The sequence below is a fragment of the Panthera tigris genome, chromosome A1, assembly GCF_018350195.1.
Source record: "Panthera tigris isolate Pti1 chromosome A1, P.tigris_Pti1_mat1.1, whole genome shotgun sequence".
NCBI classification, from domain to species: Eukaryota; Metazoa; Chordata; class Mammalia; order Carnivora; family Felidae; genus Panthera; species Panthera tigris.
In genome coordinates, this window is record NC_056660.1 from 71557980 (window position 1) to 71575012 (window position 17033).

The 17033-nt window shown below is 40.1% G+C and overlaps 1 protein-coding gene across 1 annotated transcript in view; it reads right to left on the reverse strand.

Moving 5' to 3' along the window:
• Nucleotides 1–17033, reverse strand: part of NALCN (sodium leak channel, non-selective) — a 316988-nt gene that overhangs the window by 188909 nt on the left and 111046 nt on the right. The window contains 3 exon segments of the mRNA XM_042979769.1: nt 9549–9635; nt 15489–15593; nt 15715–15857. Of these exon segments, the coding sequence (XP_042835703.1) occupies nt 9549–9635; nt 15489–15593; nt 15715–15857 (335 nt within the window).

Below are 17033 nucleotides of genomic sequence, written 5' to 3' on the forward strand. Positions count from 1 at the left end.
ATGATGAGGGTGCATCACAGGTTCTGGAGATGCAAGAAAAGTCCCGTTTTCTTGCATCTTGCATTTGGTTTTTCAAAATGAGAGGGGTAATGTGCTCATGAGAATAAGCAGGGGCATGTCCGTTGGGCTCTCAGAGTTCACTCCTAAGATGCAGACACAGGGCTGGAGCAAGGCTGTGAAGGCACTGGCTTGCAGGTGTGCATGAGAACAGGCTGCCCGGGAGTGCACAGAGCGTGCTCACAGCAATGACAGTCATTTCTACGACCTTGTGACCACAGCATCCCACACACTGGCTAGGCACTTTACGTACAACATTTGTAATTCTTATAAAACCCTCAGAGCTGGTATTATCCCCATTTTTCAGGTCAGGGAGTGAAGGCTCCGGGAGATGCAGTAAACTGCCCCAGGTTCCCCCCGGGCCCGTCTCAGCAGGACCCACACTATCTTGTCACCTTGGTCTATAAGTAGAGCAGAGGTTTGCTTGTGGATGGAAGCTACATTCTCCTGGGTTCAATCATTCTTGAGATTGTCTGCCAGTTTCCGGGAAGGTTCATTAAGGAGACAGACATCTGAGAAGTGCCTAGGATGTCACTTCATCACTTGAAATACACACATCACACGGTCCACCCTCCCCCCCCCCCAACTCTCTGCCTTCAATGGAAATTTTCTCAAAAAGCTTTAAAACACTAGAGTAATAATTTTGCCACCATTTGACCTACTTATGGTAAGACCTATTATCTCTGTTCTTTACGGACGGAGGCACACGATGCTACCAGAGAGAAATTGAGCTTGAGCATGCCAGGTCTCATGCATACTTTCATGTTCTTGTCAGTGACTTCCTTCATGGGAATAGATCACTGGGTGTGTTTTAGAAGATGGCTCAACTGTGCAGCCACATCTGTCAAATTGTCAGGAGATGAAAACCCCTACCTGAGAGGCAGGGGAAAAATGGCTTGTCAGTGCAGCAGCTGAGGACTGAGGCTCCAATTTAACAGAACTTTTAATCATGCATTAGAGTGACCCCTTCATGCAGCTGTTGCCTATGCTAGAATGGAACTTAAACAGCTAAGCGACTGGCTGATGTTAAAAGGGTCTATTAAAAGTTTTCACTTTTCTGAGATGCACCATTAAGGACACGCTGAAGAAACTTTCTAAATGGTTTTGGTAATAACCACGTAATGAAACTGCACTATTGCCCGAAGAGGGTGAGAGGTGTGCATTCACAGGCAAGCCCTAATATTTTATCTGTATCTTTCTAACATTTCAGTGTCTTCTCAGTTAGAAGTGATGCAGAATTGCACAGAATTTCTGGGAATCATTTGAAAAAAAAAAGCAACAAACAAATGGGCATATTTACCAGATGAATAAGAAATCAACACAAAATATAAGTAGCCTATGACTATATATAAAAAACGCTCTGGGCACCTGGGTGGCTCAGCTGGTTAGGCGTCCGACTTGTGTTCAGGTCATGATCTCGCAGTTCCTGGGCTCGAGCTCCACGTTGGGCTCTGTGCTGACAGCTCAGAGCCTGGAGTCTGCTTTGGATTCTGTGTCTCTTTCTCTCTCTCTGCCCCTCCCCTGCTCATGCTCTGTCCCTCTCTTTCTCAAAAATTAATACACATTAAAAATTGTAAAAAATGCTCAACATTCACAGGCTGTAATCAGGGAGATCTAAATTTAATGTTCTATCTTCACACCATCAGGTGTAAAAGTCCAGTAACATCAATTGTAGACAAGGATGTGAAATGAGATTTCTGACAAGTTGCTGATAGGAGTAAAAAGTGGCACTAGAATCCAGGGGGCCATGAGGCAATATCTCATAAAGCCTAAGGTTCTTCCTTTACTCCAGCAACTGCTCTCCTAACTATGTACACTCAGATACTTCTCACATATGTGCACAAAAAGTCATAGATAGGCAGTGAACTAGAATGTGTGCAAGAGCAAAACAGTGAAAAATGTCCATCAATAGGAGAATGAGTGAATGGATGAATGAACAAATTGCAGTGTATTTTTATAGCAGGATAATTCCCCATGTGAAAATGAAGTGGTTAAAAATATGAGGTAGATTGTGCAGGACAAAGTCCCTGGTCAGCAACCAGCTATGTGGCTTGCACCAAATGACTTAAGCTTTCTGCGCCTTGATGTCATTTGTTCAATAGATGTCATGATAGTACCTACCTCTGTGGCATTGTTTTGAGCATGAAATAATTTCACGCCTCAAACACAGAGCATGGCTGACAACATAGGGAGTGGTCCATAAATGAGAGTTGTTATTATTTCTAATGGTGGACACTTAACTATTCTTCCTATTTGTGTTTTTATATGACTTCATAATAATTTTTATGCAAGGAAGTGATTGAGTATGGTATTACGAAATGGCTCCAATTTACAAATTATTCACTTGCAAATACACGGAACCTAGGTGGTGTTTCTTCAAAGAAACTATCTTATACAGAGTGATTTGAACATCAGGTCAGACCGTTAACAGTCTATTTAGCCCTTAAATGGCTTCTCAAATCCTGTGAGACTTAAAAGTTTACTAGTGAAACTACCTCTGGGTAATACTACCAGGTAGGTAAACTACCTCTGAGGTCAAGTCCTACTACTCACATGGCCAAAAAGATAGGTCCCTTCTCCGCCAGCTCCATGAAGCTCACGGCGGTAATGAGCAGTGGCTCTTGTAGGTGGAGGTGAGACAAGGCTTTCAGAGGGAATGAAGGAGGGAAAATTACTTTGGGTTCCTACTGTGGGAAAACTTGGCTTAAGTGGACTTGCTGCTTTCATTCCATTCCCATGACCTACTGCCTCTGTCCAATTGCCCATTTTGGGTGGCCAACTAGGAAACGAAGGTCTCCCTGCTTCATGTTCATCTTTGGATGTTTTCCAGTGAGTCTCTTCAGAGCTCTTGAATGAGAAGTCACCAAACTCAGCTGTAAGCAGCCAAATTTTGGCACTGTGCAAGAAACAGAATAAAACCAGTCTTCAGGGAGAAAATAGAGGCAGGATGCACAGACAGAAGCAAAGATGCAAAACTGTGTGGCCTCCAACAGAGAGTGAGAGAAAGACAAAGAAAGCACAGCTGCCTGGTGGGCCTGATTATATGCAAATGCCCCCTGTGAGCATCACGTCTGTTCCTTGCAACTAAACAATTCTTGAGTAGGACATAAATAGTCACTTAATCCTCATGACTGAGGAAGGAGACACTATCCCTATTTTACAGAAATATGCCCCAGGTCATGCTAATAAATAGCACAGCTGAAATAGGTCTGTCTCCAGAGCCTACTTTCTAAGAGGTATAACAGGGTGATTTGTTCTCCTTTAGGAACAAGGCTGTACTGGGTATTGCTTCATGGATTACCTGGGAAGGCAGGTGTGAGAGGGAAGGGAGTCAGGAGCCATGTGCTGGAGGCAGGTGTAGCACAAAAAGAAAAGGAAACCAGGTCTAAGTCTTGGCTCATCCTTATTCTCAGGCTTTTCCTTGTCATTTCCAGCCATCTTGTTCCCATCATAAGAACCAATAGCAGGAAGGTGTGGGACCTCAGATGACGAGCAAGGCAGCAGTGCCCAGGGAAGTAGAGAAAGAAGCAGAAAGACATTCCAGGCAGAACCAGGGTGCAGAGAGGGAGTGTTTCAGGGGCTACAGGAGGTTCGCTTATTTGTCCTTCACTTAGGAACGAATTTATAAGGAATTTCAGATTTCCTATGGCTAAGTTCCTTATTAAACGTGGTATGAATTTCATTAATAAGTGGCTACAAATGAAAAATGTCCTAGGAAAATTAAGTTAATTAAGTTAGCACTAAGTTAATCCATTGAAAATTTCAACAAGTGTTATCACAGAGCTCACCACACATAACCTAGCAGGTTTTGCTCTGAACTTGTGGTTTTGCAATTAAATTTAAGAGCATATATGCATTTTAGTTTATTATAAAAACAGAAAAGACCACCCTAAGGGTGCCAAATTGAATTCTTTCCCTGTATGCCTGGATATGACTCTCATTATGGTTATAATTATAGCTACGATTACACTTAAAATTTGTGTCTCACAACACAGAGTGGAATCTGTAAGTTTCTAATTGCAGATCAAAGGTGCCTATTTTTTTTCCTCTACAACTAGCTCTTTAAAGCCCATTATTCTTTAGAAGAGTAAGAAGAACTCTGAGTTTCCTAACTCATTTGAAAGCACCATAATCAATATATGGAAAGAGGAAGCAGGGATACCACAATGATTGAAATGAATATGAGATCAAATATGTATGTGTGTACATAGTAATGTAGGAAAACAATAAAAAAAAACCCTGTTCCTATTGCTCAGATCCCATCACTGCTCAATGGAATATATAAAATCTTAATAGATTTATTTCTGCAATGTAAAAACAAATGTATGTATAGATATACAGATGCATATGTTGTATGCATATATATGCATGCATGCAGGTATATACACATATTATGTTGTATGTATATACATATACATAAATACACACATATTTTTTTACATTGCAGGAATACATATGCACATATACACACATATATATCTTTTAGATACATACATACATACATACAAAGAGACAAACTATTACACATCAAACACCCAGAATCACAGAAGGATCAGTCTACTATGTATTTAGTTGAACAGTAGTAGGGAAGATTAAGCCAAATCAATCAATCTTATTTTATTAAATTATTTAATTACTTATGGTTAGCAGGAAATACAAGTAGATGTTCATACCAATAAAGTAGACTAGCATATGGAAAACAGAATATAAAATAAAAATATAGGGAATAATACCAATGAAGAAAGTAGGCAAACCCAAAGCTATGTCCCAGGAAACAAGGACGGATATGGTTTTTAAATATCCTTCACTTATAAAGGCATTCAAGCCAGTCTCCATTTACGTGGTAGGTGGTTTTAAAATTTTGAATATTTGAAAACAGAATTTATGGAAAGGCTGTATAGGAATAATTGAAATTTATGCATTACTTACTATTATGCCATCTATGTGAACTAAAATCCTATTACTATAACTTATTTCATTAGTTATCTATTTTATCAAAGCAGTAGGATATATGGGTTTCTGGGTAAAATATTTTGTGTTTTAAACTTGGAATCAGGGGCACCTGGGTGACTCAGTCGGTTAAGCACCTGACTCTTGATTTTGTCTCAGGTCATGATCTCGCGGTTCCTGAGTTTGAGCCCCACATCAGGCTCGGGCTGACAGTGCAGAGCCTGCCTGAGATTCAGTCTCTTTCTCTATCTCTCTGTGCCCCTTTCCTGCTCTCTCTCTCTCTCTCTCTCTCTCTCTCAAAATAAACAAATAAACATTACAAAAAAAACCTGGAGTCAAAGTTTCAAACAAAGTTCCACCCGCAGGACAAAATCCATGGTTTCTTCAATACTCAAATAGGAACTCTGGGCGACCAGTGTGCCATCTCTCAAATATTTATCCATACCTAATTTTTCTGATTTATTTTAATGATGGCCAAATTACTAACTCAAATTAATTACAGCTGTTCATATTTTTTATTCCAATAAATTCTACTTTTTTTGTTAAGATAGGAATGGTTTTGGTTCTTTACAACTATGTTATTCCTGAGTAAGAGTACATTTCTTTTCTGTCTTTTTGTTTTTGGTTTTGGTTTTGGTTTTTTTGTTTGTTTGTTTTGACTTACATCCAAGTTAGTTAGCATGTAATGCTATAATGATTTCAGGAGTAGATTCCAGTGATTCATCTCCTACGTATAACACCCAGTGCTCATCCCAACAAGGAGACTACATTTCTAATCTTAGACCCATTTATTTCACATGCTGAAGAAGATAAAAACTCCTGAAAGCCATAGGAAATAATCAAAGTCATGGCTAGGTCCTGCTGACTGCCACCATGTTTGAGAAGAGACACACTGGCAAAAGCATCAAACATTATCCAACTTTGAAAGATGCCTTCAACCAACTCCCAAAGTATTGTTTGTTTTACACTTAAAAATAAATTATTGTATAGAAATAATGTTATTGGCATCATCCACTCAATTTCTGGTTCCTAGAAATAAGACCAAGAGAACAAATAGAGCTTCTTGTAGGTGAGAAGTCAAATGAATACTTGCACAAGCCAAGAAGGTTCTAGATCCTTCTTTCACTTGATTGTTCTCTTGTTTGGTAAACACCAATTGAGCCTTTTCTCTGTATCAGGAATAGCTCTGGCAGTGACCATGATCGTTATGGTCCCTACTGCTATGGAGTTATCTCTGGTTGGAGAAACAGACTTTAAGTAATGAATGATACCATTTTAATTTATTTTACTAAAATCATGACAAACCCATAACATGTGGAAATATACAACGAGGGAACCTATGTATTCTTTGAGGATGAGGAAGGCTTCCTTAAGGAAGTGACTTTTGAGGTGAATTCTAAGTGGGAGAGAAGAGTGTTCTAGAAAGAGGAAACAATGAAAATGACAGAGCCTCATGGAAGCAGAAATGCTATTTTATAAGAGATATAAAGTGTAAAGGCAGGAGTAGAAAAACTGGCTTTCTTGGTAACCTCTAGGCTACCTCTGGAAAGGGATGATGGAGGATAAGCTGGAAGGAATTAAAGCAAATACTTATTCTTCAATGTCATTCCTATAGTTTAAAATATGCTTTAGGAGAATGTAACGTCACATTTTGCCCATTTTAAAAATGAAAAGAAGTGATATATTCTACTGTTTGTCCTTGAGGGTGAGAGATCATTATGATTCCAGGCAGGAGCGAGTGGATGATTCCAATGAAAATTTTCTTGTTACCTAGTTTTTAGATGGCATTAGTCATTAATAAAAAGCCAATGAGTATTTCATGGCCATTTTATTTTAAATATTTTTTTCTTGACTTGATTCTTTTCTTTCTTTCTCTTTTAATTAAATGATGAATGGTTAATCTATTTTCCACTCAGACCCATCGATCCCTTGGCCATCCCACTTTTCATTTGTACTCTTTCAGGTACACTCTTCTAGAAAGCTTGATTTTGGACCAAACATGTAAAGCTGAGCTCAATGGAACTTTCTTCATATTGAAATGTCAGAATTTATTCACCTTCACTTCAAACCATATGTGTCATTATTCATAAAACCTATCAAACATGCCACCATATTCACAAAGATGTCTAATATGCAGGTCTCTTGGATCCAACATCGACATACTTCTAGCCTAACATTTACCCACCCCTTCACTGACCTTTATTTTCCTATATCCATGCACAGTGCTGTTCTTTCATTACACTCTCCTGGCCATTTATCTCTTGCCATCTCAAATTTCTGTGATAAGGAGGCTAATAACTTGCTTTCTCAATCCAGACTGCAACCTTGACGCATCTACTCAACAAGCATTTAATACATTTTAAGCAGCGTATTCAGGGCCCCTGTAAGACTTTGATTTGGTACTCATGGCTGGCCTGATAGTTTATTTCTACTACAAACTTAACGTTTCCTTGGCATATTTTTCTCCCTTGGATACAGCATGGAGCTAGGAGCCAGAAGACCCAGGAGCTAGGAGCCGGAAGACCCAGGTGTACCCAGGGCCTCTCCGTTTGGTAGAGGTGCAAGTTTAGGAGCTCACCCAGGCCCTCTGGGTCCTCACATCCTCATCTACAAAGGCTGAGGGAGCATGGCAGTCTTTCTCCATCACTGGGCTATACCGAGTGAGGGCCTTCCTTGACCTCTCAGAGGAGGAGTGAGGACTCCAAAATGTAGATTGCCATAGCATCCTGCTTTACTTCTTTAAAATCCTCATTGCTCATGAGAAAGAATGAAATATGGCCCTTTGTAGCAACGTGGATGGAGCTGGAAAGTGTGATGCTAAGTGAAATAAGCCATACAGAGAAAGACAGATACCATATGGTTTCATTCTTATGTGGATCCTGAGAAACTTAACAGAAACCCATGGGGGAGGGGAAAGAAAAAAAAAAGAGGTTAGAGTGTAAGAGAGCCAAAGCATAAGAGACTCTTAAAAACTGAGAACAAACTGAGAGTTGATGGGGGGTGGGAGGGAGGGGAGGGTGGGTGATGGGTAGTGAGGAGGGCACCTTTTGGAATGAACACTGGGTGTTGCATGGAAACCAATTTGACAATAAATTTCATATATTGAAACAATAAATAAATAAAATCCTCATTGCTCTTGTAATTGCTCTTTAGACGCTGGTTTTTCTCCACCCACCCGGAAGTAATCTCCAGGAAAGCAGGACTATCTTAGTGCCACTAATTATCAGCTGATGACTGATTACTGAGTAACTTTTTAGGCAAAAAGCTACGACTACCATGCTGTCATTGCCATTACTGTCAGTAGCAATGGCAGTACCAGACACAGTCGTAGGAGTTAAATTATTAGCACCATCCAATATACAACAGAAAGAAGCCACAAAATAATATTAGGTCTTATCAATACTCCTTACAAATGTTTCCTCTTTTCCTCTTCATTCTTTTAACTGATAGAAAAAAATTTAACTATATGGTTAAACGCCACAGTAATGGTCCAAAGTACAATACTTTGCTTATGTTATGTATCAATCTTTGAAATGTATCAATCTCTAATCCCCACCTAGAGTATGATCCAAAAAGAAAGAAAAGCGTGTTCTTATCCTGAAGCAGATGAAAAACCCTTCCCTGATTTACGGGGAGGGATGTAAAGAACTACAAAAGCAGCCCCTTGTAAGAAAAGGATTTGTAACTGAAAACAAAAGACAGTGAAGAGAATCAAATTCCACAGGAGGAAGAATCAATTCCCTCTCCCCGGGATGATGTGGCTTGACTCTTCACCCTTAAAGAGTAAGGAAATGGACTAAGTGAAAATGCAGTGGGGTGGTAAGGATCCCACTTTTGGAAAGGTGATATGTTTTGAACATGAATTACTGACATTTGGAGGGAGAGAGGGAGAACAAAGCAAGAGAAGATGCCAGGGCAGTCCACCAAGGAAAAGGAGTTTATTGGGCTTTATGAAGAGATCAGCGTAGAGGATAAGTCCAAAACATCCACAGACCAGAAACCCGATGGGAGGTCCCCTGATGGCTTCCCAAGGCCCTAGGATCCACCCGCCATCCTAGAGCCTCGTCTGCAGCAGGTGCAGTTTGTTAAGGAAGCGCCTTTATTATGTCCCGTTGCTCAGACAGCTTGCAGATGCAGAATAAGCTACCTATTAAAAATATTCCTTCCCAGTTCCTTGGGAAGGTACTCAGTTAAGTGGATTGTGATTGTGACCACCCTCATGTAAGCAATTCAGGCCTTTGTAGAAGAATATTTTTACATCATTTAATATGACAACAGAATATTTCACTGATTTAATGCTGTTGGAATGCTAGCACTACCTGTGTGCATTCATTTGCTTGAAATTTACCAAATCCTTGCTGTGTATCTTAGGAAAAAAATAGGTAGATCCTGGGAAAATACCATCCGGGATGGAGCAAAATACTGTCCCTGACTCCAGGACCATAAATTTGGACAGACATAGAGTTCGGAGAGCCGGGGATTTCCTTGGATAAAAGTCAAAGAACTCTGCTGCATGAGTTTGAAAATGGTATTTACTGCACCTGGAGGCAGGCTGGGGCGCGTCCCTGGGGCTTGTTGACATCCACGGCTACCAGCTGCCATCCACCAGCAGCGTCTTCATGGAACATCTTCAAGACAAAGAAGGAGATGAGTCAGAGACACTTAATATGGAACATCGAGAACTCCTACTTTATGTCTCCAGCGCTTACATTTTTTATGTTATCAAAGATGTGTATTTTTATGGATTTATATTTAGAACATGAGTCATTCCAATTATGTTCATTTGAACACTGAAAACTTAAGTGAATAATAATCATAATGAGAATGATGGTAATCGCTAGCCTGAATTTATTGAGCCCTTGCTATGCATCAGGTCCTTTCTGCTTTATACATCCTTGGCATATAATTGCCCAAATATTCTTCTTGAATAGACTTTAAAGTAGGCATTTTATCCCCATTAGATTGGTTATCGATTATTACATTATTAGATTATTAGACCTGGAAGAAAATGAAAATGAGAATTCCCAAGCATTATGTCCGATGTGATTTTTACTAGGAGCTGTAAGTTTTTATCTTTATTTAGTGGACATTTCTCACTGAGCCAACAGAAAAATATTCTCTGGATAAATAATATAAGACGTATGCATGTGGCACAGGGAATAAGGCTGGTGTTATTTTAATGGTAGGAGACTGACATATCACTTAGACTCTGTGAAATTATTTTAACTAGGCCAAATTAATCTGCTCAGCAGAATTTTATGTACATATTTATGAAGGGAAAAGTAGTTTCTTTTGCCTTAAAATACATAAGTGATGAAATCCAGAATGGTACAGGATACTAAAATCTGATATTTATTGAATTGGGTATCTGGATTGTTGGCTGCCTAGTTTATTATCTTACTGCACATTCTACTACCTCAAAGATTAGTCATCCATCATTATTACAGCCAGTGGGAAGACACTGCCCACTATTTCCACACTAGTATATTTTCTTTCCAATTCCTTATGGGTTTGTGTGTAGCGGGAGGGGTGTGGTTGGCAGTGAGGTAAGTTGGGATTAACGATTTTTATTTTTCTAAGACACTAACTATAAGCTAGTTTGTTTTTTTTTTCCCTGCCCAAGGCCATAGTTTCACACATGTAAGTAGACATTTCCTTTGCCATACTTATTCATGTCCTTGTGTTAGTCTGTGTTCAAAAGGGTAATTATCGATGGAAATATTAGCCTATGCAAAGATCCCATACCTAAGATTCCTGGGAGCAGATCATTTGCAGAAAGACAACTTTCCCTCTATAAAATAAGTGACATAGTCAGGGACAAGTGCCAAAATTCACAGACCATATATGTATTTACCAAACAACAGTTTTTCTAGGGGTGCCTGGGTGGTTCAGTTGGTTAAGCGTCCAACTTGGGCTCAGGTCCTGATCTCACGGTACATGCATTCAAGCCCCACATCAGGGTCTGTGCTGACAGCTTGGAGCCTGGAGCCTGTTTTGAATTCTGCGTCTCCTTCTTTCTCTGTCCCTTCCCCGCTCACACTCTGTCTCTCTCCCTCTCTCTTAAAAATAGATAAACACTAAAAATATTTTTAAAAAAAAGAAAACTTTTTTTAATCGTTGAATTGAGAATTCTCTACAATGCCATCCTGCAACTCAGAAAATGGTGCATCAGTTGTTTATGTCCTAGAATCAATACTTTTCAAAGACTGCATGGGGCTTTTTGCCAAGTATGCTACTTATTTTGAACTTTAAAACATATACAGAGAGCACCTTTCATAGGACATCCTACAAAATATTGTTCCACATATGCTCAATTTAATTATCCCATGAAACAGTACCCTGATTTATTTTTACATTATGCTATGTTCACCCCAAGGATAGCTACCATCTGTCTATATACCACAGGTGTATTTTTAAGTGACAAGATGGGGGTGCACATTTACCCAAAGATTCTTTGATCAAAGATGGAAGTTACAAATTGCTTCGCTCAGGTGTCCGTGTACAGGATTCTGATTCCCTTTAGAATGAATTTTGAAAGGTATTCTTAGTGGTAGAAGCAAGCACATCCCCATGAATAGGCTCATTCTGAGACTACATACATTGGTTGAAATGCAAACCTTTTACGGTGTCTTTTAAAGTTCCCGTCAAAATTCTGGGTGTCTCCTTTTAAGGAGAAAAGACAAAAGCAATCCTGTCAGTCACTAGCTAAAAATCTTCTGTATGTGCAGCCTATGGTCTCTTATCATGACACAAAGGATCCCTGGGGCATAGATTTGCTTTGATCAGTAGCAGACTAGTTTTCTCTGTTAAATTATTTTTTTTCCAGCTGACCAAAATCAAATTAATCAATTTAATTGTTAGTAAAAGTGTTCTCTCAAGGTCACCCCTTTGTATAAAATGAAGTGAAGGAAATTCAGACATGTCCAAGGTTCCATTTGTCTTTAGTCCCCTGAATTATAAACCAACATTTAGATTGGTTAATGTGACAGCTATGTGAGTTAGACAACAGGACATCCCAAGCCAGGAACCCTCAGGGCTCGAGTCCTGAGCTGCCAGTTGTCCCTCCATATCCCTCAGTATGACCCTAGGGAACTATAATTCGTACATAAAGGTTAGGTACACGTTAATTGCCAGAGCCTAGCTCGAGTGTTTTTTGAGCACGCATAACACAAATGTAGCCTTGTGTGGCCTTCAAGTTTAACAGTTTCGTTCTCCTCCAGGCAAAGTGAAACAAGCTTATATCCACCATGAATCAGCGTAATCGGAAGACCACATGACTGGTGACTGGTGACAGGCGCTGAGGTGAAGCAGCTAAGGCATGAGAACAGAGGCCTGGGATGGAGAGCAGCTAAGCTCAGGATGTTTCCTACTAGCACTCTGTGCATCCCAGCATCCAGCTCTGGGACGATACACCCACACTACTGTGGACCTATGCACGTGCTGTTATATCACAGACCTATGGGTTTCCTGACCTTTAACCCAACACACAGCTGAGCATGGGGCCACCGTGACCCACGGCTAATAATTGTGCAAGTATGAAAGCCATCATCTTCATCAGAGCTCAGACAAACTAATGATTACTCCTCTGAAATTTTCCACATCATTTTCTCTTTGTTTTCCTGTGACATGTTATATTACGGTCTCTCCACAAGTCCTTTGGCATTATTTTTTTCCGTAATTTGTTTCTATGCTGTAAGTCGAAAGCAGACTGCTTTGTTAATAAAAACAACAACAACAACAACAACAACAACAACAACAACAAAACAAACCCATTCAGTTCTCATCACCTGGTTCTATTTTGCCTCTGTACGGTCCACATCAGAGGCAAGTCCTCTTGAACTAAGATATCAGAAAGCCACCTCCTCATTACATTAATATGTATAATTTTCTTTCTCAACACCAATGCTCTTGAAAAGTCAAGGGACCCAAAGACACCAACAAGTGCACTAAGCCTGAGATCCTCTTAGCCCTTCTGTGAGGATAAGTTACACAGAACCTCTGCATATGTTCCACATACTAGAGAATGGCAGGAAGTGGCTCCAGGTCCGCAAAGCTGTGTGCTTTGCAATACAATAGCCATCTTTGTTTTATTCTCTTAATGCCTGTCTGTTTTATTAGAATTATAAACTAATGATGTAGTTAAAAAAATTTTTTTTAATGTTTTATTTTATTTTTGACAGAGAGAGAGCCAGAGCATAAGTGGAGGAGGGGCAGACAGAGAGACAGAGAGAGAGAAACACACAGTCTGAAGCAGGCTCCAGGCCCCGAGCTGTCAGCACAGAGCCCGACGCAGGGCTCGAACGCACAGACCACGATATCATGACCTAAGCGGAGGTGGACGCTCAACCGACCGAGCCACCCAGGCGCCCCAATGATTTAGTTTTTACAACTATTCCACGTAAAGTCCTTGTGCACAGAGTTCTGCCAGATTTTGCAAATGTAACAGAATCGCAGGAAATGATGTCCCTCCTCTCCTCAGACACAAAAGCATCTGAGCCACTTGCCTCCTGGCTGGCGAGGGGCTGGGCGGGGCCTGCAGCCTGTTGCCAGGCAGCCCAACTGATGTTTCCCGAGGCTGCTGCAGGAGCTCTGGTTGCCTAGCAACCGGGTCCTCAGCCACAGCATTTCTCTTAATGAAGGTTTTTCAGGATTCTCTGTGTGATTACCTCTGCTGAATACCTAGACGCATTACCTCTGAATTACCAATTTATTCCTCCTGATTAGGTATAGTTTTGCATCAAAACCATTTTGCACAACTTTGTTCAAAGTCCCTTCCCATTTCACTTTCTATTAGAACTGCTAGCTGATTTGGTGGAGCTTCCAAACACGACTTTTCCAGCTGTGGCTTTATAAATAAGAGTTACTTAATAAGCATAATGTGGTTTTAAAGTCATTTTATTTTAGGTCATCTCTTAAGAACACTGAATGCAAATTCTGCGCTGAGTTCTTAGCTTTATGCTCTATTTAGTTCTCAACGTCTTAGAGCAGAAAACACACCTTCCAGACATTGTCACCTGACTTAAAAGACAAGCCAGAGTGGACCTTGAACTTTATTATATTTCATAGTTCCCTAGAAGAGATGACAGAAGAAATAAAAACTAGATGTGCTTTTTTTTTTTACATCTGTGATATAACCTATATAACATTAAAAAAATCTTTCATAAAAGTTTGAATAACTGTCTGCCAAAATTGAATAGTATTAATACTATTTCATCTATAATGAATTGGCTAGTCAGTTCAAACCTTCACAACACCGTAAAGATGCTGCTTGAGGCTTTTCCAAATAATAGCATGTTTAATAGCATTTTAGCATGTAATTCATAAAAGCTCAATTTGAAGCTTTTCAAAGCCAGATTTGTACCTTGGAGGTTTCACAAATACCTTTGTCCACAGACTTGTATAATGATTTACAATGTTACATTAAATTTATCTTACAATTTAATATTAAAATAGTAGTCATGAGCATCAAAATAATTTCATGCTTGATTCAGGAACTTTTATTTTCTTTCTCTTATATAAAGATTCAAACTAGACTAAGACATATAAACCTTCCCTTCCTTTTTCTTTTTTTTAAGTTTATTTATTTATTTTAAGAGAGAGAAAGAGTGACAGAGAGTGTGTGAGTGAGTGGGTCAGAGGCAGAGAAAGAGGGAGAGAGAGAATCCCAAGCAGGCCCCGCACTGTCAGCACAGAGCCTGATGCAGAGCTCGGTCTCACAAATGTGAGCTCATGACCTGAGCTGAAATCAAGAGTTGGATGCTGAACCGACTGAGCCACCCAGGCATCCCATCCCTTCCTCTTTCTAAACACACACAAAAAAACTACCCCCCCCCCCCAAATCCACACACAAAACAAAGCCAAAATTAAAAACAAAGACATAGGATCTGGACTACCCTCCTAGTTAATAATTGCCCTGAAGCTTTTAACCAAATTCTAGGGCACTCCCAATTTCTCGGGAGCATAGGGCTCCCCTTCTGAATATGTAATGATTCCTCAAAAATCAGATATGCATTATGAGGTATTCTTCATAATTTACTATACTGTGATTGGATCGGTCTGAATGAAACATATTTCCCGTTCCAAAAAAAATTCGAATCCCTTATATAAAGTCCATCATATTGGTTTTCGATCACATGAATAAATATTTTTAAAAACGGGAAATTCTACCATTTCCACTTTTATCTGCAAGCTCTCTGAAGACTTGTAATGACCAAATGAAATCAAAGGTATATAGTAAATGTGGGTTTTGTGCCAAACCCACCCACGGAGCTGATGAAACCATAGGTACCCTCACCCTATCACCCAGAAAAGCTGATGTGGTTGCTCTGGGTTTGGGCCTGTGCACGGGCATTGCTGAATAGCTCCCTCGGTGGGTCTGACTGCAGAAGGCACTTATCCCAGGGCTTTCCCACGTTCCCTCAGGGCCCACTGAGGGTGTGCCTGCGTTCCAGCGGGGAAAGGACATCACCCCCCATGGGTACCTGTGTGGTGGCCGTTGAAGTGGTGCTGCTTCTCGATCCCCACATCTGCTGAAACTGTACCCTGATTTCTGCAAATGTTTCAATGATGACAGCAATGAACACGTTCTGAAAGAAAATCCCGACCCGGATGAGAAAGTGTAGGGCAACGAAAAGCAAATAAAACATCATCAGAGGCTGTGGGGGGCGGGGGGCAGACAGATTCCACTGGGGCCAGTTTCTATGGTACCTTCACAAGCCAGGCCAGGAAGAATATGAGCGTGATGAAGTAGAAGTAGGACCGCCAGCGGGGGAAGCTGTCAATGGCTCTGTACATGAGGAATACCCAGCCCTCCTGGGATGCAGCCTCATAGACGGTGAATATGCTGGTGCCTGTGGGGACACAGGAGAGCGCACGGACTTACAACGGGCTTTGGAAATGGGGAAACGCTTTTGAGAAAAAACAATCGATATTTATCCACACTCATTTTCTCAATGACAAAAGCTCTTCTAAAGGGACTCAAATAGCATGCAATTTATTTTATTGTTCTTATTCTTAGGATTTTGACAAAGTTGTTTCTGACTTCAGGCCAGGGCCCTTTCATTAGCAATAAAATAACTTTATGTTATATCTGTCCCTGTTAAATGCATCTAAGAGCGTGGAAAAGGAAAGGAACCCTCAAACCAAGTAAGCTATAATAAAAAATAATGTGTGCAGTACCAGCTTGCCATTTGGGGCTTAACACTTTCAGTGTGCTGAAAGCACTTGTTATGGTTTTAGCCAAAATGAAATAAATTTGAGAACTGGGTTTCATCTGAAGTCACTTTCCCATAGGGACACTAAAGTACCTTAGGCTCCAAAAATTAATGTGACGGAGCCTGTCTTTGGATTCCATTGTGTTTACTGAACACCGAAATGTAAGGCAATAAATCATCAAATAGCACTCTGTATCTCCACTTCTGGGAGAATTGTCTCATTGAAAATACTATTGATGATGGAAAGAAAGAGGAGCGAACAATATGCAGGCAGATTTTTGCTGTAGTGAAGAGAACCGAAAATGCCATTCAGGGGAAAGACAGTGTTTGCCTTTCATGACATTATGAGGGATGTGTTATTATTTCCCCAGTTTATAGATGGGAAAACTAAGGCACAGAAAGAGTAAGTAATTTACCTAAGGGTGCACAAATAATAATAGGGGAACTTGAATTAATCCAGTCATTCTGGAAAGAGGCTCTGTGATGATACCAACTGTGATGGTACCTTGCCTCCCGACATCTTTTCTGTGGTTTGTTTTCCCCATCTGTAAAATGCATAAATAATAGCTCCTAGTGTGGTGAAGATAATTTCCTTTCTGTAAAACACTGACACACAGTGGACACGTAATAAATTTTAGGTACTATTATTGTAAACATTGAAAATAGTTGCTTAATAGTATTTTGTGAGAAAACACATAAGTAAAAAGTATGGTACTGAGTTAAAGTTGTTTGTAAAACACACATGATGCATATTGTTATTCACAAAACTGGTGAACATTTGCACCCCAATAAACGCCATTGGTATAAATGGAT